This window comes from Chlamydotis macqueenii, chromosome 21 (genome assembly GCF_036417535.1).
Source record: "Chlamydotis macqueenii isolate bChlMac1 chromosome 21, bChlMac1.mat, whole genome shotgun sequence".
NCBI classification, from domain to species: domain Eukaryota; kingdom Metazoa; phylum Chordata; class Aves; order Otidiformes; family Otididae; genus Chlamydotis; species Chlamydotis macqueenii.
The window spans coordinates 9,560,313-9,580,907 of record NC_141576.1 but is presented as its reverse complement, the minus strand read 5'-3'; the positions used below and the strand labels follow the sequence as shown (position 1 = coordinate 9,580,907).

The 20,595-nt window shown below is 63.6% G+C and overlaps 1 protein-coding gene across 4 annotated transcripts; it reads right to left on the bottom strand.

Moving 5' to 3' along the window:
• Nucleotides 1-1,163: 1,163 nt before the first annotated feature.
• CROCC (ciliary rootlet coiled-coil, rootletin) lies at nt 1,164-19,823 on the bottom strand. 4 transcript variants are annotated; one of them, XM_086764692.1, is made up of 35 exons: nt 19,691-19,823; nt 17,821-17,972; nt 17,055-17,240; nt 16,870-16,953; nt 16,696-16,787; nt 16,446-16,611; nt 15,781-15,887; nt 15,495-15,701; nt 15,330-15,426; nt 14,682-14,777; nt 14,315-14,440; nt 14,031-14,230; nt 13,228-13,389; nt 13,002-13,146; nt 11,972-12,340; nt 11,039-11,232; nt 10,833-10,960; nt 9,791-9,942; nt 9,289-9,390; nt 9,082-9,216; nt 8,567-8,698; nt 8,255-8,493; nt 7,435-7,594; nt 7,187-7,354; nt 6,294-6,630; nt 5,510-5,637; nt 5,316-5,436; nt 4,091-4,296; nt 3,813-4,016; nt 3,518-3,685; nt 3,278-3,427; nt 2,610-2,768; nt 2,224-2,355; nt 1,823-1,948; nt 1,164-1,750 (listed from the first exon to the last, which is right to left on the bottom strand). In XM_086764692.1, the coding sequence occupies exons 2-35, from the start codon at nt 17,953-17,955 to the stop codon at nt 1,700-1,702; spliced, it is 5,364 nt and encodes a 1,787-aa protein (XP_086620818.1). In that variant the 5' UTR covers nt 17,956-17,972; nt 19,691-19,823; the 3' UTR covers nt 1,164-1,699. The 4 variants fall into 4 exon arrangements, with proteins under 4 accessions (XP_086620818.1, XP_086620814.1, XP_086620817.1 ...); XM_086764688.1 differs by lacking the exon at nt 19,691-19,823 and adding an exon at nt 19,217-19,372 and having other exon boundaries at nt 17,821-17,931; XM_086764691.1 differs by lacking the exon at nt 19,691-19,823 and adding an exon at nt 19,217-19,348.
• Between the last annotated feature and the right edge of the window lie 772 nt (nt 19,824-20,595).

Genomic DNA, 20,595 nt, shown 5'->3' with positions numbered 1-20,595 from the left:
AGGGGGCTTAATTTTGGGGGGGGGTCTTATAGAAAAAAGATGGGTTTATAGGTGTTTGGGGTGAATTTCCAAGTCTCTTATGGGAAATAATGGGTGTTTTGGGGGTGATCCCCATTCCCCTATAGGAAAGGGCGGCTAGTGCGTCTCCCCAGAGTCCTGCAGCGTTTGGGGCTCGGGGTCCCCTGTAGAAAAGGGGGGGAGGTCAGGGTTTGCTTCACTTATAGGACAGGGTAGGGGCTTTAGGGGTGCTCCCGCTCTCAGAGGAGACCAGACAGCGCAGCTTTCGCAGAGGGGCGCGCGGCGCCTGCAGGACGCAGGGCTCGTACAGCGTGGGGTTACGCAGCGCGCAGCTTCCCTACGGAGCCTGCCAGTCTCACGCGGAATGAGTCGCAGGCTCCACGCGCTCGTGTGCTGTGCGTGCTCATCTACAGGCTGCAGTTCTCACAGCGTGCCGCTCTTCCATAGGGTGCAAGTCTCTTTTTTTAATATATATGTATATACACACACACACACAGAGTCCTATAGAGTTTAGCTGTCTATATTGTGCAGGTTTTTTTATATTGTTATTATATAATTTTATATAATATAGTCTGTATTCTCTTACAGTGTGCACGTCTGTTCCATAGGGCAGTGTTTATTCCACAGGGCAGTGTTTATCCTATAGCGTAGTGTTCAGTGCTGGGCAATTTTCTGTTTTCTCATAGAAAATAAAACGCTGGCATTTGGGGAAAATGTTCTCAGGGCTTTCAGCTTCAGGTGACCGCCCGGAGCTTAGAGAAAAGAGTCCCAGGGGGGTGCTGAGCTTCCCCCGTCATCGCCCCCTCCCCGTGCCCGTGGCCTCGGGGACAGGAGGGATTTGAACACCAAATCCCCCCAAAAGGCTTAAAATTGGGAGAGGGAGGGCAGCGGCGCCCCAAAAGGACGACGCTTCGTGGCTGTGGTGCAGCCACCTCCAGACTGGTGGTGCTCATGGTAATGGTAATAATTATTATTATTTACAAATTCTCAGTATTTATTCTTTGTTACTTAATTTTATTATTTAGGGACCTGAATCAATCCTGGTGGCCCAACAGCCACCCATCTGGGCATTCCCAAAATGCTGCCCTCCCCACAGCCCCCCCCCAAAAAAAAAAACCCCAAAAATTCCTCACAAGCCCCCGGTTTGGGTTTATCCACATTTAATAGCTCTGGGAGTGACAACGGTCGGGGCCACCACCTCGACCCCCCTCCGCGTTTTGTCAGCTTGGCTCAGCCCCCCCGCCCTCGGGCTGCCCTGTAGCACCAGTAAAAAACCTCAAATGCCAAAAATAGAGATAGAAAAATCCTGCTGTTTGCAAAAAAACCTGCCAAACTCGAGTTGGGTTTGTTAGAAAAAGGGGAAAAATGAGGACCTGCTGAGGGTGTACTGGGGGGAAGTAAATCAGGTGGCTCGGCTGGCGCCCGGACAGGGCTCTCCTGGGGCTAAAAAAAGGAGCAGTTCCAAAATTTGTTAAAAATTGCAATATGAAAAAAAGGAAAAAGCACCTGTCGGGCTCCAAAAATACACGAGTGTCGCCGTCTCGTCAGTAAAGTGCTGCTTTTTCGCTTGAGAAAAGGGAATGCTGAGAGAAAAATTGGCGTGGTCCTCTGAGAAAGGGGGACGGGGACGGCTCCCCCTCAGCCGTGGGACGAGTTGCGCAGGTCTCTGCGGGCATTGTTCCTAGGTGCTGGTGGGGTGACGCTGCAGCTCCTGCCCCTTCAGCAGCGCGATCTGCAAGGGGGAAGGGATGAGGCGGGGGGCGGGACGTGTGTGTCCCCCACCCCAGGGTGTCCCCTCGCTCACCCGCTCCTCCAGGCCGTGGTGGTGGTGGACGTGCTCGTGCGGGGCAAGGCGCAGGCGATCCAGCTCCCGCTGCAGCTCGGGCACGGGGCTCGGCGGAGACGGGTGCTCCAGCGCCGACACTCGCGCCTGGGCGGGCAGGGGTGGCTGTCACCCCAAAAGCCATCCCCTCAAACCCCCAAAAAATAGAACCCAGCACCCTCCCAGCACAAGCACTGGCATTCCTATGAACTGGGATGAGCCCAGCGCCCTCCCAGTGCAAGCAGCAGCAGCATCCTAGCAAATGCAAACTGGGATGAGCCAAAAAAACCCACCACAAAGCACCCAGCGCCATCCTGCTGCAAGCAAAGGCTGCACTGAGCTGTGGGGGCAGCACCCATGGGTGCCCACCCGCCCCCACCCACCTGCAGCAGCTGGACACGCGTCCTGGCCTCCACCAGCTCCCGCTCGGCCATGCCCAGCGAGCGACCCAGCCGGCCCTTCTCGGCCGCGAGCCGCAGCGAGGCCTCCCGCGTCTGCAGCTGCTCCCGCTCCACCTCCAGAGACGCAGAAGAGAGACATTTCACATCAGAGCACAGCCCTGTCTCGAGATACACGCACCCCTACGCGCGTACGGACTCTGCGCAGCGTGCAGCACACGTGTAAAATATATTTTCTGCCCGGAAAATAAGAACGCACTAGAAATAATCTGGATTTAGGGCTTTGCATTCAACTTGCCCCAGCCCTGGCCCCGGGGATGGATTTTTCATGTCCCCGGGGCACCCGTGGGTGCCGCCCGCGGGGGTCTCACCTTCTCCAGGGTCTTTCCCAGGGCGCTCCTGTCCTTCTGCAGGCGCAGGGCCTGGCGCTCGGCCTCCCACTTCTCGCCCCGCGCACGGGCCAGGGCCTGCTGCAGGCTGCCCACCCGCTCCTGCAGCCCCCCGCGCTCCTCCTGCCGCTGCCGCAGCGCCTGCGCCGGGCCCCCGTGGGCGCGGGGAGGGGGCGGGGGGGTTACAGGGTGTGGGGCTATTTGGGGGGCTGTAGGGCGATGTAAGGGGCTAAAGGATGCTGCGGGGGGGGGGTGAGAGGCTGCTGGGGCTCTGTGGGGGTTCATCGGGTGCTGCAAGGCGGGGGTGGGTAAAGGATGCTGCACAGGGAAGCAAGGGTGTGCAGGGGGGCTGTATGGGTGCAATAGGGTACAGGGGGTGTAAAAGGGTGCAGGGTGTTCCATGGGGGCAAGGGGGAGTTGGGGTGAGGAAAAAGGGTGCAGGGGGCTGCAGGGGGCCATAGGGTGCTGGGGGGAGGGTCAAGAGGGTGCGGGGGGGGGGAAGATGCTGTGGGGTGGGCAAAGGGCTCCGCATGGGCACAAAGGGCACTGCCCAAGAGGGGCCAAGGGGCTCAGGGTGCTGCCTGGGAGCACAGGACAGTGGATTTGGGGACCCCCCCACCGCGGGGTGCACACCGCGCCCGCAGCCTCACCTCCTGCTGCTGCCGGACCTGCGCCCCCAGCTCCTCCTTGCTGCGCTGCAGGGCCTCCTGCTCCTCCTGCTGTGCCCGCAGCTGCTCCCGCAGCGCTGCCTTCTCCTCCCGCGCCTCCGCCAGCGCTCGCCGGGCCACCTCCAGCCCCTCCTGGCATGGAAGGGGGACACCCAAGGTGACCCCCCATCCCCAAACCAAAGCCACCCCGGTGTCACCCCACCCACGGGTGCTCACTCCCACCTGCAGCGCCCGGCGGTCGAGCTCGCCAGCGGCCAGGGCGCTTTGGAGCTGCCGCAGCCGCTCATGGGCTGCCGTGCCATCGTCCTTCGTGCCGCTCTCCGCCAAGGCCGCGCTCAACCGCTCCACGGCCGACTGCAAGGCGCCGGCCCGCTGCTCGCTCTCCGCGAGCTGCGCCCCGAAAACCAGACCAAATTCAATATAATCATACGTAACTCTCCAAAATTCAGTATATTCATTTAAAAATATCTATACAACCCTCTACGCAGCGGGGAGTTGGAAGAATGGGGGCCGTTACCTGTTTCTGGAGCAGCTCGGCGTGGTCTTGCGTCGCCCGCGCCTCCGCGTGCCGCTCGCCCAGGGCCTGCTGCGCCCGCTGCAGCTCGCCCTCCAGCACCCGCTGCCGCAGCTCCAGGCGGGCGCTGCGGCTCTCCGCCACCTCCAGCCGCCGCTTGGCATCCTCCAGTTGGGCCTCGCTGGCTCGCGCCGCGCTCACCCTCTCCTGCCAGGCGCCGAGCGGTCAGGGACGGCGGGGGCAAGGGGGAGGATTTGGCCCCCTCCCTGGCGCTGCCCAACCTTGGTGGCTCGGCGTTCGCCCTCGGCGGCGCGCAGGCTGCGTTCCAGCGCCGTCACCTTCTCCCGCAGCGCCCGGCGCTCCTGCTCGCCCCGTCGCAGCGCCTCCTCCTGCAGCAGCAGCACGGCCCGGGCGCTGCTCAGCTCCCTGCCACGACGCCCCGACGAAACCAGCACGGCGTCACCCCCCTCAGCGGGGCTCAGGGGGTCTGCGGAGGGTGCACAGCGTGGATTACAGGGGGATTCACCAGGGTTTATGGGGGGTGCGAAGGGGCTTTATTGGTTTTACTGGGGAGGCATGGGGGCTTTTACCAGTTTTACTGGGGTTTATAGGAGATGCACAGGGCGATTACCAGCTCTACTGGGGTTTATGGGAGATGTATGGGGGCTTTTACCAGTTTTACTGGGATTTATGGGGGCTTTTACCAGTTTTACTGGGATTTATGGGGGATATCCAGGGCTTTTACCAGTTTTACTGGAGTTTACAGGGGATGCACAGGGGGTTTACCAGTTTTACTGGGGTTTACGAAGTATATATGGGGAGTACTAACAGTTTTACTGGGCTTTGCAAGGGAAGCACAGAGTATTTACCAGTTTTACTGGGTTTACAGGGGGGTTTTGCCAGTTTTACTGGGGATTATGGGGATGCACGGGTCTTTTACCAGTTTTACTGGGATTTATGGATCTGCACAGGGGTTTTACCAGTTCTACTGGAGTTTATGGGGGGGTGCACTGGGGTTTTACCAGTTTTACTGGGGATGACTGGGGATGCAGGCAGGCTTTTACCATTTTGGGTTTTTTTTCCCTAAGGGATCCACCAGCGTTTTGCCAGTTTTACTGGAGTTACAGGGGATGCACAGGGCTTTTACCGGATTTATGGGTCTGCACTGGGGTTTTTCCAGGATTCACAGAGGCTTTTCCCATTTTATTGGAGTTTACAGGGGAGGTATGGGGGCTCTTACCCGATTTACTGGGGTTTAGAGGCGATGAAGGGGGAGTTCTACCAGTTTTACTGGGGGTTACTGGGCAAGCACGGGGGTTCACGGGGTTTGCTCGGGAGATTTTACCAATTTTATCGCAATCTTGGTGCCGTGCGTGGGGTCCACCCCACCGAGCATCCTGCAATCCCATCATCGTGACCCCCACCACACCTCAGTTTCCCCCAAATCACCCCCAACCCCACCATTTGGAGGGCTGCACCCCAAAAAAACCCAAACCCCTCCATCACCTTCCTCGCTCTCAGGCACCAGCTTCTGCAGCCGCTGCGCCCGGGCGCTGGCGCTGTCCCGCTCCTCCTCTGCCTCCGCCAGCCGCCGGCCCAGGCTGCCCACCTGCACCCGCAGCTCCTCCTGGGGCGAGGAATCGGGGTGAGGAAGGGGCTTTTTGGGGTCACCGGGGAAAAGAGGGGACGGGGAGGCGCACCCGCTCCCGCTGCGCGTCCTGCAGCTCGCGCAGGAAATCCCGCAGGGCTGCCCGCACCGCCTCGGGCTCGGCCGCCGCCTCGGGGTCCGGGGAAGAGCCGGGGCTCCCTGAGTCCTCTGGTTCCCCGCCTGTACGGGGGCAAAGAGGGTGGCACGGGGACAACGGGGCGCAGCACCCAAGGGAGGGTGGCAAGGCAGAGCGGGAGCGGGATGCGCCCTTGGGATGTGGGGGATCCCTGGGGATGCAGGGGAGGGAGCAGTGGGGTTGCAGACCTCCAGGGATGGAACAATGGGGTGATGGGGACCGCCAGGAATGGAGCAATTGGGTTTGGGGGACCCCAGGGACGCAGGGAATGGAGCAGTGGGGCTTGGGAGACCCCAGGGATGGAGCAGTGGGGTTTGGGGGACCCCAGGGGTGGAGCAGTGGGGTGATGGAGACCCCCAGAAATGGAGCAATTGGGCTTGGGGGACCCCCCCCTGCCCAGGGATGCAGGGAATTGAGAAATGGGGCATGAGGGACCCATGGGGTGGACCCCAGGGATGGAGAAATGGGGTCTGGGGGACCCCAGGGATGCAGGCGATGAAGCAATGAGGCATGGGGGACCCCCAGGGACGGAGCCATGGGGTTTGGGAGACACTCAGGGGTGCAGGGGACGGAGCAACGGGATATGGGTGACACTGAGGGGTGCAGAGGATGGAGCACCGCAGTGGGGTGCACTGTGCTGGGATGCACCCCCTGCCCCGAGGCGAAGGCCGGGGCTCCGGGCGTCCCCAGGACCACTCACCCTTGCCCGGGGAGCCGGCCCGTGCCCGGCCGATACCCATGGTCCGGCGAAGGGTGGACTGGATGGCACCCAAGCGTGTTTCGGCAGCCCGGCGCAGAGCCTCGCCGCGGGCCAGCTCGGCTTCCAGCCCCTGCGCCCGGCCCTCGGCCGCGCTCAGCCGCAGGCTCAGCTCGGCCGCTTCGCCCCGCGCCGCCTCCACCTTCAGCTGCAGGTTGCGGGCGTCGGCCAGCAGCTTCTTCTCGTTGCCGCGAGCCTCCTCCAAGCTGCGGGCCAGGTCCTTCTCCCGCTGCCGAAATTCGCCCTCCGCCTCTGACAGCCGCCGCTGCAGGTGCCGGAGCTGGGGGGAAGCGGAAAGGGGGCGATGGGGAGAGGTGGGGTGCAGGGTGCAGAGAGATGGGGTGAGGGGGTGCAAGGGATGGAGCAGTGGGGTGACGGGGGACCCCAGGGAGGGAGCAGTGGGGAATGGGGGACCCCCAGAGATGCAGGGGATGGAGCAGTGAGGTTGGGGGGACCCCCAGAGATGGAGCAGTGGAGTTTGGGGGACGCCAGGGATGCAGGGGATGTGGTGGTGGGGTGATGGGGCACCCAGGGACACCAGGCACAGAGCAAGGGGACAACGTGGGTGCAAGGGACAGCACAAGGGGGGGTTCAAGGGACCCTCAGGGACACAGGGCAGAGAGCGGAGGGCAGTGGGGACATAGGGGCATGGCATCAAGCAGTGGAGTAGTGGGGACACGCAGGGACACCGAGGGACACTGGATACCAGTTACGGGGCGACTGGGAAGCTTGGGAACAAGGGGCACCCAGCCATGGGCTGAGGGGACAGGGACACCGTGACGGGCAGGGTACCGAGCTGTGGGGCGCTGGGGACCCCTGGAGACACCCCATCTCACCTCCTTCCTGGCAGCCTCCACGTCAGCCTCGCTCTCCACCACCTTCTGCCTGAGGCCGAAGGCTTGGCGGCGGCTCTCTTCCTCCCGCTGCTCCTCCAGGGCCACGCGCGCCTGCAGCTCGCCCATCTCCTTGCTCCTCTTGCTGTTCTCGCCGGCCAGGTCCTTCACCTGCCCGCGGTGGAGACGGAGGTGGTTTGGGGGCACCCTGAGCGGGTTGGGGGGTTCCCCGCCATCCTCCTCCTCCTCACCTGCCGGCGCAGCTCCTGCAGCTCGCGACGGGCGTCAAGGCGGGCGCGCTCCAGCTCTCGCAGGGTTGCCCGCAGCTCCGTCACCTCCCGGTCGGCCGCCGCTCGCCCGTCCTCCACCAGCGCCAGCTGCTGCTCCTTCTCCTCGCTGGCGCGCTTCAGGCTGTGGGACGGGGGGAGAGGGGCCGGCATCACCCCCCACACACACCAGGGGCACCGCCCCAGCCCCGACCATCTCCCCATCCCCGGCATCACCCCGAGCATCACCCTGGCCCGAGCCAGCTCCCGTCCCGAGCATCTGAAACGTCCCACCACCTCATGCATCTGCCAACCCTGAGCATCGCCCCGACCCCGAGCACCACCCTCTAGGGCATCACACCATCCTGTTATCTCCTAACTTTGAGCATCCCCGTGTCCTGAGCATCGCCCTGACCCCCAGCATCGCCCCCCAAGGTGCTGCGTCACCTCCTGCAGCTCCCAACTTGAGCATCCCCATGTCCAGAGCATCCAGAACATCCCACCACCTCATGCATCTCCCAACCCTGAGCGTCGCCCCGACCTTGAGCAGCACCCTCCAAGGCATCCCCGTGTCCTGAGCATCGCGCTGACCCCCAGCATCGCCCCCCAAGGTGCTACGTCACCTCCTGCATCTCCCATCTTGAGCAACTCCGTGCCCCAAGCACCACACCGACCCCGAGCATTGCCCCCAAAGCATCGCCCCATCCCATGTATCTCCTAACTTTGAGCATCCCCGTGTCCCAAGCACCAAGAACATCCCACCACCCCACACGCCCCCAAGCATTGCCCCGACCCGCAGCCTCACCTGATGCGCTCGCCCTCGGCGCGCCGCAGCGCCGCCCGCAGCTCCTCGTTGGATCGCCGCAGGGCCTCCTTCTCCCTCGCCTCGTCTCCCAGGGCCCGACGGGCCTCCTGCGCCTGCCGCCGCTCCACTTCCCGACCCTCCCGGCTTTCCCGGGCCTCCCGCTGCGCCTCCAGCAGCTCCCGTCGCCCCGCCGCCTGCGCCTCCGTCACCAGCAGCAGCTGCGCCCGCGCATCCTCCGCCTGCAGCCGGGACGGATGGGGTTTAGGGGGGACATTCGGGCGCTGGGAAGGGGTTTTTGGGGGGGGTCCTCACCTCTCGCAGGGCACCGTCCCGCTGCTTGGCCGCTGCCGTCACTTGCTCACGGAGATTCTTCGCCTCGCGCTCGTGGGCCGCTGCTGTCTCCTCCGCCTGCGCCCGCAGATTGCGCAGCTCCGCAGCCAGGCTCTGTATGGGGGGGTACACAGGCCTGAGCCCCCCCGGTGACATGGGGGGGGTCCCGGGGCAGAGGGGGGATCGCAGTGGGAACAGGGGAGGGGTGGGGATGCCTGGGTACCACAGTCGAGCATCCCCAGCGCCGGGGGCTTGCAATTGGGGGGCAGGGGGCAAGAAGGGGGTGGGTTACTGGGGGGGCTGCAAGCACAGAGGGTGGGGGAGGCTCGCAATGGTGGGGTGACCCTCAGGCACCGGGGGTTGCAATGGGGGGGTGCCCAGGTGCGGGGATTTGCAATGAGGGGGATGCCTGGCCACTGGGGGCTTGCAGTGCAGTGCGGGGGGGCACATGGGGCTCAGTGCCATTCTGGGGGGTGCCAGGACCCCCACCCACCCACCTGCTCCTTCTCCTGGTGACCGGTGACCTCTCGCCGCCGCTGCTCCAGCTCGGCTGTGGCCTCGGCCAGGCTCCGCTGCAGCCCCCCCAGCGTCTCCGCCAGCGCCGCCCTCTCCTCCTCCTGCAACGCCAGCGCCTGGGTGGGGGGACGCGGCTCAGCGGGGCTGGGGGGCACCGGGGACAAAGCGGGGACCCCGGCGTCACCCACCTGCTGCTTCTCGCTCTCGCGCTGCCGTCGCGTCGACACCAGCTCGGTCGCCAGCTCCTCCTGCTCCCGCGCCAGCCGGCCCCGCTCGGCCTCCAGCTCCTCCTGCTCGGCCCCCCAAAAAAATCAGCATCGTGTCCCCCCCCAAAAAACAATCGACATCGCAGCCTGAGAATCAGTGTTGAAGCCAAAAAGTCAGCATCATGCCCCAAAAAATCAGCATTGCATTCTAAAAATCAGCATTGTGCCCAAAAAAAAGTGTTGAACCTCAAAAATCAGCATCATGTCCAAAAAAATCAGCGTTGCACCTCAAAAATCAGCATTATGCCCCAAAAATCAGCGTCATGCTAAAAAAAATCAGCATTGCGCCCCAAAAACATCAGCATCGCGCCCTAAAAATCAGCACTGAATCCCCAAAATCAGCATCACGTCCCCAAAAAATCAGCATCAAACCCCGAAAATCAGCATTGCACCCCAAAATATCAACACCCCGCCCCGCGCCCACCTTCTCGCGCTGCAGGCGGTCCAGCTCGTCGCGGTGCGCGTCGCGGGCACTCTGCAAGGCCACCGTCACCGCCGCCGTCTCAGCCTCTGCCACCGCCTGCCGCCGGGCCTGCAGCTCCCGCTCCCGCTCCAGCTGCGCTGCGCCCAGCTCCGCTGCGGGGCCCCAGGGGTTAAGTGACAGCAGCGGGGACACGGGGCGGGGGGACACGCAGCGGCGGAGGGTTTGTCACAGCACCGCTGTAGCAGGATGGGGATGAGGATGGGGACGGATGGGGATGAGGATGAGGAGTGAGGTATGAAGATAGAGATAGATGAAGATGGGGATGGGGATGAAGATGGGGACAAAGATGGGGATGAAGGCTGGAATGAGGATGAAGATGGATGGGGATGAGGATGAAAAGGGATGGATGGAGATGAGGACGAAGATGGGGATGGAGAGGGATGCATGGGAATGGGGATGAAGACTGGGATGGGGATGAAGATGAAGATGGGGATGAGGAGGAATAGGGATGGGTGGAGATGAGAATGAAGATAAGGATGCACGGGGAGGAAGATGGAGATGAAGATGAGGATGGATGGGGACAGATGAGGATGGAGATAAAAATGAAGATAGAGATGGATGAAGATGATGGGGATGGAGATGATGGGGATGGAGAGGAACGGATGGGAACGGGGGATAAAGACTGGGATGAAGATGAAGATGAGTGGGGATGAGAACAGGGATGGAGATGACGAGGAATAGGGATGGATGGAGATGAGAATGCATGGGGAGGAAGATGGAGATGAACATGAAGATGGATGCGGACAGATGGGCATGAGAACAAAGATGGGGATGAAGATGGGGATAGATGGATGGGATGAGGATGAAGATGGATGGGGATGAGGATGAAGACGGAGATGAGGATGAAGATAAGGCTGCACGGGGAGGAAGATGGAGATGAAGAGCGATGGAGACAGATGGGGACGAGGATGAAGATAAGGATGGATGGGGATGGCGATGAGGATGAGGATGGGTGGGGATGAGGACGGGTGGGGACCCTCACCCTCCAGCGCCTCCTTGGCCTGGAGCAGGGCCCGGCCCTCGGCCTCCAGCTGCTGGTTGCGGGTGCCGAGCTGGCCCAGCTCCTGCTGCAGCTGGAACAGGCTGCTCTCCAAGGCCTCCTTCTCCGACCTGCCGAAACATCGCCCACGCTGCCGACGCCCGGGACGTGGGGCGGGGAGACGCCCTCGCGTCCCCGCCAGCGCCCACCTGAGGCCAGCCGCCTCCTGGGCCCGCTCCTGGCTGTGGCGCTGGGCGGCGGCGAGCTGGACGGCCAGGCTGGCCCCGTCCTTGGCCAGCGCCTCGCGGGCCCGGCTGAGCCGCAGCAGCTCCTCCCGCAGCCGCTCCTGCTCTCCTCGCGCCTGCGCCAGCGCCTCGCCCGCCGCGCTCTGCTCCTGCACCGCCTGCCACAGCCAGTTACCCCATGGATCCACCACGGCCATCCCAGTTACCCCACACATCCTCCCAGTTACCCCATGGATCCGCCACAGCCATCCCAGTTACCCCACAGATCCGCCATGGCCATCCCAGTTACCCCACACATCCTCCCAGTTACCCTATGGATCCGCCACGGCCATCCCAGTTACCCCACGGATCCGCCATGGCCATCCCAGTTACCCCACACATCCTCCCAGTTACCCCATGGATCTGCCACGGCCATCCCAGTTACCCCACGGATCCTCCTGGTTACCCCACAGATCCGCCACGGCCATCCCAGTTACCCCACGGATCCGCCACAGTCATCCCAGTTACACCATGCATCCTCCCAGTTACCCCACATATCCACCATGGTCATCCCAGTTACCCCACACATCCTCTCAATCGCCCCCTGCACCCTCCCAGTTACCCCTGGCACCCTCCCCACCCCTCCCAGTCACCCCATGCACCATCCCAGTTGCCCCATGCCCCCTCCCAGTTATCCTTAGCATCCTCCCAGTTACCCCTGACACCCTCCCTGTCCCTCACAGTCACCCCATGCACCATCCCAGTGGCCCCATACCCTCTCCCAGTTGCCCCTGGCACCCTCCTCATCCCTCCCAGTCACCCCATATGCAATCCCAGTTGCCCCATGCATCCTCCTCACCCCTCCCAGTTACCCCGTTTACCCTCCCAGCTGCCCCGTTCACCCTCCCAGTGTCCCACCTGGCCCAGGTGCTGGCGCAGGCGCAGGTGCTGGCCCCGCATGCCCCGCAGCTCGGCCCGCAGCCCCCGGCAGCCCTCCCGGGCCTCCCTGCAGGCCTGCTGCAGGACCTGCCGCTCGGCCGCCCCGGCGCTCCAGCCCCGCTCCAGCCGCCCCCGCAGCAGCGCCAGCTCCCGGCCCAGCTCCCGCGTCCGCACGCGGCCGCTCTCCCGCTCCTCCTCCAGCTGCGCCAAGCTGCGGCTCAGCGCCGTCTTCTCCCGTGCCAAGCCAGCCGCCAGCTCACTGGTCTTGGCCAGGGCGTCCCGCAGCCGGGCCTCCTCGGCCTGCGCCGCCCGCTGCGCCGCCGCCAGCTCCCCGCAGCTCGCCTGCGCCTGCCAGGCAACGCAGGGTCAGCCGGGCTCTGCGCCACGGCCTGCGCCGCTGCTGCATTACCATGCACGGGGGCACGCGCTGCATGGGGTTGCACCCGCTGCATGGGCTTGCATCTATTGCTTAGGGGTTGCACCTGCTGCATGGGGATGCACTGGCTCCATGGGCTGCACCTCTTTCTTAGGCATTGCACTCGCTGCATCAGGATGGGGTTGCACCTATTGCTTACGGGTTGCACCCACTTCAAGGGGCTGCACCCGCTGCATGGGGATACCTGCATTGCATGGGCTGCATCTGTAGCTTAGGGGTTGCACTCGCTGCATTGGAGTGCACTCGCTGCATCAGGATGCATCTGTTGCTTACAGGTTGCACCCACTGCATGGGGCTGCACTCATTGCATGGGCTGTGCCTGCTGCTTACGGGTTGCACTTGCTTAGGGGATGCACCGGCTGCATGGCTGCACCTGTTGCTTATGGGTTGCACTTGCTGCATGGGGATGCATCTGTTGCTTGGGGGCTGTGCCTGCTGCATGGGGATGCACCCGCTGCACGGGAGGCCACGCGCACTGCAGCAGAGCTAAGCCCGACACGCAGGAGGTTTGTATGTGCTGCACAGGTGTCACGCCTACTGCATGGGGGCCCAGGGGACATGCGTGGCACCCACCTTGCCCAGCGCCTCGGCCAGCGCCTCCCGCTCGCCCCGCACCACCTCGGCCTCCAGCGCCGTGCGGCTCAGCGCCTCCCGCGCCTCCAGCAGCTCCTGCTGCACCCCGGCCCGCTGCGCCTCCAGCTCCTCCGCCTGCTGCCGGCTGCGGCACCCACGGGGGAAGGTGTGGGGGCTGCGGCACCCATGGGGGGCGGGGGGCTGCAGCACCCACCCCGGCACCCACCTGCGCTCCAGCTGCTGGCGGGCAGCCTCGGTGGCGCGGGCGGCCTGGCGCTGCGCGTCCTCCAGCCCCTCGGCCCGGCACTGCAGCTGCGCCCGCTCCTGCTGCAGGGCACCCGCCCGCTGCTGCTCCTGCGCCAGCGCCTCCTCCGCGCGCAGCCGCTCCCTGCAGGACACACGGACACGAGTGGGCGGGCGGAGGGACGGGGCAATGCTGACGGGTGGGCACACAGGGGATGTGGGCGGACAGACACACGGACATGGATGCACGGGGATGGACAGACAGACGGACAAGGGTGCGCAGGGGCAGGCAGGCACGGGCAGGCAGGGACAGACGGACAGGATGCAGGGGGATGAACGCGCGGATGGACAGACGGACGGGCCAAAACAACCCGGGACAGGCACGCGGAGAGGGAAGGGGTGCGGGGACAGACAGTCCAGAGGATGGACGGGCGGACAGACAGACGGGCCAGGAAGCACAGGGATGGATACGCAGGGACAGACGGACGTGCAGGGAATGATGCAAAGGGACAGACGGACAGATAGGTCAGGGCACAGAGGGACAGACAGATGCATGGATACAGAGGGACGTGCAAGGACACAGAGGGACAGATGGACACGCAGGGACGCAGAGGGACAGATGGACAGGTCAGGACGCAGAGGGACAGACGGACGCACAGATGCAGAGGGACAGGCGGACACAGGGACGCAGAGGGACAGGCGGATGCCGGGACGCAGAGGGACAGCCGGACGCAGACGGACAGACGGACACATGAGGACGCAGAGGGCCAGCCGGGCGGCCAGTACCCGCGCAGCCCCTCGGCCTCGGCGCGCAGGCGGGCAACCTCGCCCAGGGCCTCGTCCCGCGCCCGCCGGCAGCCCCCGGCCTCGGCGCTGAGCTCCTCCAGCCGCCGCTGCAGGGTCCCCAGCCGCCTCTCGCTGTCCCCCAGCTCCCGGCGCAGGCTCCCCGTCACCTCCCGGCTGGCTTCCGCCTGGCCCCGGGCGTCCTGGGTGGGGGACGAGACGGGGACAGCCTTCATCATCGCCATCGTCATCACTACCGCCATCCTGTGTCCCCCCTCGGGGCTCACCTGCAGCTGGAGGTGGCGACGGTGCAGGGCGGCGTGCACGGCGGTGACGGCGGCGCTGGGCGAGAGGGGACACGGTGGGGACTCCGGGGGTGGCGGCAGCTGCTCGGGGTCATCTGCCAGCACCGCCTGCAAGGGGACGGGAACAAACCCGTCACCGGGGGGAAACTGAGGCAGGGAGGGGGAAACTGAGGTAGGGAAGGGGGGAAACTGAGGCAGGGAGGGGGAAACTGAGGTAGGGAAGGGGGGAAACTGAGGCAGGGAGGGGGAAAGTGAGGCGGGGAGGGGGGGAAAGTGAGGCGGGGAAGGGGGGAAACTGAGACGGGGAGGGAACCCCTCCTGGCTACAGCAGTGGTGTGGGGAGCAGAACCTGGGTGACATCCTGCAGCGTCCGACGGAGCAGCTCCACCTCCGAGCGCAAAGCTTCCACCTCCGCTGGCGATGGCTCCTGGGCGCGGGAGGCCTCCTGCAAAAGCCCATCAGCCCCGGCACGCACCGCAGCCTGTCAGCCCCGGCACACACCGCACCCCGGTGCCCCGGCACGCACCGCAGCCTGTCAGCCCCGGCACACACCGCAGCCCGGTGCCCCGGCACGCACCGCAGCCCGGCGCCCCGGCACGCACCGCAGCCTGTCAGCCCCGGCACACACCGCAGCCCGGCGCCCTGGTGCGCGTCACAGCTCAGCGTGCATCGTGCACTGCGCTCCTGTGTGCATCATGCTTTCGCATGCAGCATGCCCCGGCGTGCAGCACGGCTCGGTGTGCATTGCGACCCTGGTCTGGCGTGCATGCGCCCCAGCGCACGTTGTGCATCACACCCCCATGTGCACCCCGCCCCGGTACACGTCCTGCATCGCACACCAAGGTGCGTGGCAGCTTGGCGCGCATCCCGCCCCGCACGTCGCCGTTTGCCGTGCGTCCCGCCCCAGCGTGCGTCGCGGCTCAGCAGGCACCCTGCATCCTTGCACTCCCCGGCGCGCCACACATCTCCCCCAAAATTCCTCATGCCCCGCGCTCACCAGGTTTTGCAGCTGCAGGGTCAGTACCTCCACCGCCCGCGCTTTCTCCCCATCCTCAGCCCGCAAGCGCTCCAGGGCTGCCGTCACCTCCGCCAACCTGCGCGAGACGCCGGGCAGCAGCGGGGTCCCCCACACCCATCAAAAACCCCCAAAAAAACGCCTTACTTGGCGCCAAGGGCGACTTTCTCCAGGTCAGCGTCCCGCGCCCGCGCCGCCAGCTGCTCCTCCAGCTGCGCCAGCCGCATCTCCCGCTTCTCCCGCGCGGCGCCCGCCTGGCTCTCGGCCAGCCGCAGGTTGGCAGCCAGGTGAAGGCAGGCGGCGTGGGCAGCCCTGCCTGCCCGCGACGCCTCGTGCCTCAGCTCCGACAGGTCCCTGCGGCGGGGCGACGCAGGGTTGGGCTCGGCCTGGTGGGCCTCGGGGACCTTTGGGGACCTTCGGGGACCCCCCTGACCTCTCGGTGGTGGCCTTCATCTCGCCAAAGTGACGCCTGAAGGCCACCACCTGCCTCCAGAGGGTGAGGAGCCGGCTGTGCTCGTTGCTGAAGTAGGCGTTGAAGGACTGCCGGCAGGACGAGGGGCGTTGGGGCCGGCCACGTGGCCCATCGCGGTGGCGGGGGTCCCTCCCCACACCCCGCGTCAGCCCCCAAATCTCCATCCAGCACCCATCACCCCCACAGTCCGCCACGGCCAGCAGCCCCCCAGCCCAATTCCCTTCTGCTCTGCACACAGAGGGACGGGGATGCCCGCCTCCCTGCAGCCCCTGCACCCCCAAAATCGTCCCCATGCGACATCCCCCATGGCCTTACATCCCTCCTTGGTGGTCCCGCATCCTTTTCCGTGCCACGTCCCCTCATCCCCTGCCTCCTGTCACCCTCCCACCATGCGCTGCAGCCCCTGCACCCCCAAAATCGTCCCCATGCCACATCCCCCATGGCCCCACACCCCTCTCCAGTGGTCCCACACCCTTTTCTGTGCCACATCGCCCTCCCATCATGGGCTGCATCCCCTGCGCCCCCAAAATCCGACATCCCCCACCACCCCCATCCCTCCTTGCTGGTCTCCCATCGCTCTCTCCACCACCCCGCACCCCCCCCACATCCCCGGGACACCCCCAAACCTCCTCTTCGCGCCTCCACTCAGTCTCCCGCTGCTCCAGCTCGTCCCGCGCCCGCGCCCAGTCGGCCGTCAGCTTGCGGATGTCCTCGCTCAGCGCCGCGTTGGCCACGTTGGCCTGTTCCAGCTGCTCCCGCAGCATGGAGTTCACCTGCACCAGGCTGCTACTCCTGGGACGGGGGGCAGGGGGGGTCACACAGGGCCAGAACATCCCCCCACAGGGGTCCCGTACCCGGGGAGCCCCCGTCGCTCACCTCTGCTGCTCCTCTTCCAGCCGGATCAGCGCATTCTCCAGCTCGTTGCTGCTCTCCTCATCCGGCTGCGAGCCGCTGGCATCCAGCTGGCTCTGCAGGGGCATCACTCCCAATTTGCAGCCGGGTTTGGGGGTGAGGTGACACCCTCTCCCCAAAAATAACCCCATCCCTCACCGTCAGCCTCTCCTGCTCCAGCTCTGTCTCCTTCTCCAGCAGCTGCTGCTCCACTTCGCCGCATTTCTTCTTATACTGCAACACCTGGGCAGAGGGGACGGGGACAGTGACGGTGACGGTGGGGTGGTTGACATCGAGACAGGGCATCCCCAAAAATGTCCCCGCATCCCCCAGGAAGGATTTACCTTGGCCTGGAGCTTCTGCACCAGCTGGGCTTGCCGCTGCTGGCCCTCCTGGTAGGCCTGCAGCTTGCGTTTGTAGGCGGCCTGCTCCTCCTCCAGCAGCCGCCGCAGCTCGATGTTGTGCTGTGCCAAGCTCCGGCTCTCCGCCGTCTCACGCTCTCCCGTCTCCAGCTGCAGGGTCTGCTCCAGCTGGGATGGGGTGGGGGGTGAGGGGGACGGCAGGATGCTCCCTACCACCCATGCCCACCCCCAAATTTTGCACCCTTCCCTCTTTGCGGGCACAGGGTGGGGGTTAATAGGAAATTTGGGGGGTGTTTTTAGAAAACAACCCAACTAGCGGTGGCGATTCCCCTTGAGGGCTTTTCCTGATATTTGCTTTTTTTTTTTTTTGTAAAAACCAGCCACAAACAGAGGAGGGGGAAAAACCCCGGCAGCCCCTCAGTTCGGGTCCCCCCAGGAGCCACGTTCAGCACTGGCTGCTGCCCAAGCCCCTTTTTAATTCCCCTGTTGCCACGGCAAACGCGAGAGATCCCGAAAAGCAGCGGGATAAACAAAACCGGGATGGGGAGGGGATGCTTTGTGCATCCCAACGGACAAGCCCCGGCAAGCCGGGACGGGTCCAAACATGGCGCTGGAATTCTCGTCGTCGGGATGCCACAAGATTCCGCAGCATCTTCCGCTCAGAGTGGGGGGAACACAAAGGTTACAGCTTGCACCGTCTTGCTTTTGGGGTAAAAGCGGGTGGGTTTGGCTGAACTGGGGGACTCACCCGCTCGCTGATGGCGTTGTATTTGATGGCCAACTCATCGCGCTCGGCCCGGCTCTGAGCCAGCAAATCCTCGACGCGCGACAGCTCCTGCTGCAGGACGCGGTTCTCCTCCTGGAGGGACAGCAGCGCGGACATGGCCCCCGCGACGGCCGCTGCGGGACGGGGACGGGGCTCAGGGCGGCTCCGGAAGCAGCGGGATGGGGATCCGGCCCCGGGACGGAGCCAAGATGCCCTTTGCAGCCAAGAGTGGCTTTGTTCCTTCGGCAGGGAAGGGGGCTGGGCTGAGCCTCAGGGGCTGAGCTCACAAAAATCCATTTTTTCCCCCCAGCAGCAAATGTCGTGCGACCCAGACGTGCTGAGCCACGCAGTTTGCAATGGCAAAGCTGCTGCAGATTTGTCTTTGCAATCGCAAGGCCGTCGCAAATTTGTGTTTGCGATCGCAAGGCCGCTGGAAATTTTCAGTGGTGATCACAAAAACGCCACAAATTTGTAGTTGCGATCACTAGAGTGCTGCAGGTTTCTGTTTGTGATCGCAAAACCACCGCAAATTTGCAGCTGCGATCCCAAGAGCACTGCAGATTTATAGTTGCAATAGCAAAACTGCTGCAAATTTGTATTTATGACCACAAAAGCGCTGCAGGTTTATAGCTGTCATCACAAAACCACTGCAAATTTGCAGCTGCAATCCCCAAACGGTCACAAATTTATAGTTGCAATAGCAAAACTGCTCCCAAATTTGTGTTTGTGACCACAAAAGTGCTGCAGGTTTAACGCTGTGATCCCAAAACTGCTGCACGTTTGCAGTTGCAATCGCAAGTTGCAAATCGCCGCACATTTATGTTTGCAATTGCAAAACTTCTGCACATTGGTGTTTGCGATCACAAGAGCGCTGCGGATTTATAGTTGCAATCACAAGACCGCTGGAAATTTGTGTTTGTGGTCACAAAAGCGCTGCGGATTTCTAGTTATGATGGCAAGAGCGCTGCAGATTTGTGCTTGCAATTGCAAAACTGCTGCAGATTTGCAGCTGCAACCACAAAACTGCTGCAAATTCACAGTTGTGCTGCAAAACCGCTGCAGATTTATAGTTATGATCCCAAGAGCACTGCAGATTTATGTTTGCAACCGCAAAACTGCTGCACGTTTGCAGTTGCAACTGCAAAACTGCTGCAGATTTGTGCTTGCCACCACAACAGCGCTGCAGATCTGCGGCTGCAATCACAAAACCCCTGCAGATTTGCACCTCGCAACCGCCAAAGCACCGTTCGCACTCGCACAACCCGCTGCCAAAGCGCCACTCGCGATGGCGAACCTCCACCCCCTCCTCTCCGTGGCTCCGTGGCCGTTCCCGCGAGAGCGGCCACCAGTTCCCGCTCAGCGCGCGGGGGGAACCCACCTCGAGCCCAGCCTCCGCCGCGGGCCCCACTTCACTCATGGGCTCCCCGGTGGGGTCCGCCGAGCCCCGCGCGCCCCCCTTGCCGCAGCCTCTTTGTCCCGAAGGCCCCTTTCCCGGGATTTTGTGGGGAGCCCTGTTGCGGTTCGTCGCCTACGAGCGGAAAGCGGATGTGCGGTGGGGATTAGCACGGAATCCTCGCCTTCCCTTCCCGGCGTGACAGCGGGAGCGGGGACCCTCCTCTTCCTGGCCGCCTCGGGGGTCCCAGTGCCTCCGGCGAGGCCGCGAGAAACAACATTTTAGCATCCGCCACCGAAAACACGACGGAATTACTCCACCCGGCCGAGCAGGGCTTTGGAAACAAAAGCAAGCGACGAGGCTCTCGGAGAGAGGGGAATGAGCAAAATAAGGAAAAATATTCAAAAATAGCAGTGCCCAGCGCTTCCCCATGCCCAAAACGGGTGGAAATGTGCTTACTCTGCCGTGCTGTCCCCACCCAGGCAGGACGGTGCTGGCCCCCGCTGGGGAAAGGAGCTCCTCGGAGAGAGTAAGCTGCCCTTTCGTTAAATCCTGGCCTTCATTAAGCTCATTAAAGCCCAGCGGTTTGCTCTGGCAGGAAAAGCTTCGGGGTGGAGCGTGCCAGGGTTGCTATGGGGCGAAGCGGCATTAAACGCCCCCCCCCCCCGCCTCCCGGGGGTGCGTCCTCCCTGTGCCGGGGGCCTCCCACCCAGCCGGGGCAGCAGACGTCACCCCTGGGGTAATTCGGGGCTCTCTGCCCCCACCCCAGCAGGGAAAGCTGCCCTAAATCCCCAACCTGAGCCCAAAATCCGCCGTGCCAGGGGCTGGAGGCGTCCTCGCTCCCGAAACAAATCCCAGATCCCATCTCCAGCCACCCTTCCGGAGAGGGCCGCTGTCTCCCAGCCGCTCTCTTCCCAAACAGGGGAAGGCGTCCATTCTCCGAGAGCCGCAGACCAACGGCATGGGGGAGACGCTGCCGCAGCAATCCAACGGGATTGCAGTTTTACGGCATCTTGGGCACCTCTGGCCAGCGGGAGCTGCCTCAGAACGTCCCCCCGGGCTTTGGGGATGCAAGAAACCTCATTATTTTTTTTCCTCCCCATTTCTTTCCTTACCTTCCCCTCCCGGAGTCCTTCCCAAGCACAAAACCAGTGCTAAGCAACACGCGTCTGTTGTGCGTCGCTGTCCCGCAGCGTCTCCTCGACAGCAGCAAGGAGGGGGAACCACAAAAGCTCATCGCAGCCCCTCCGAGCCCATGCAGGGGGTAAAAAAAAATCCTCTTTGGCATCAAATCCATTTTATTATTCACTTGGAAGCGTCACCTCTCTCACCTGGGCTTGTACACACACTGCCAGGCACAGTTA

Bases quoted from the DNA above. Each gene is read 5' to 3' on its own strand.
- CROCC (XM_086764688.1), bottom strand. From the start codon at position 19,255: ATGAGTGAAGTGGGGCCCGCGGCGGAGGCTGGGCTCGAG. The intron at 17,241-17,820 runs GTGAGTCCCCCA...ACCCCATCCCAG, and splicing joins ACAACGCCATCAGCGAGCGG to CTGGAGCAGACCCTGCAGCT. The intron at 4,017-4,090 runs GTTGGGCAGCGC...GGCGCCTGGCAG, and splicing joins GCGAACGCCGAGCCACCAAG to GAGAGGGTGAGCGCGGCGCG.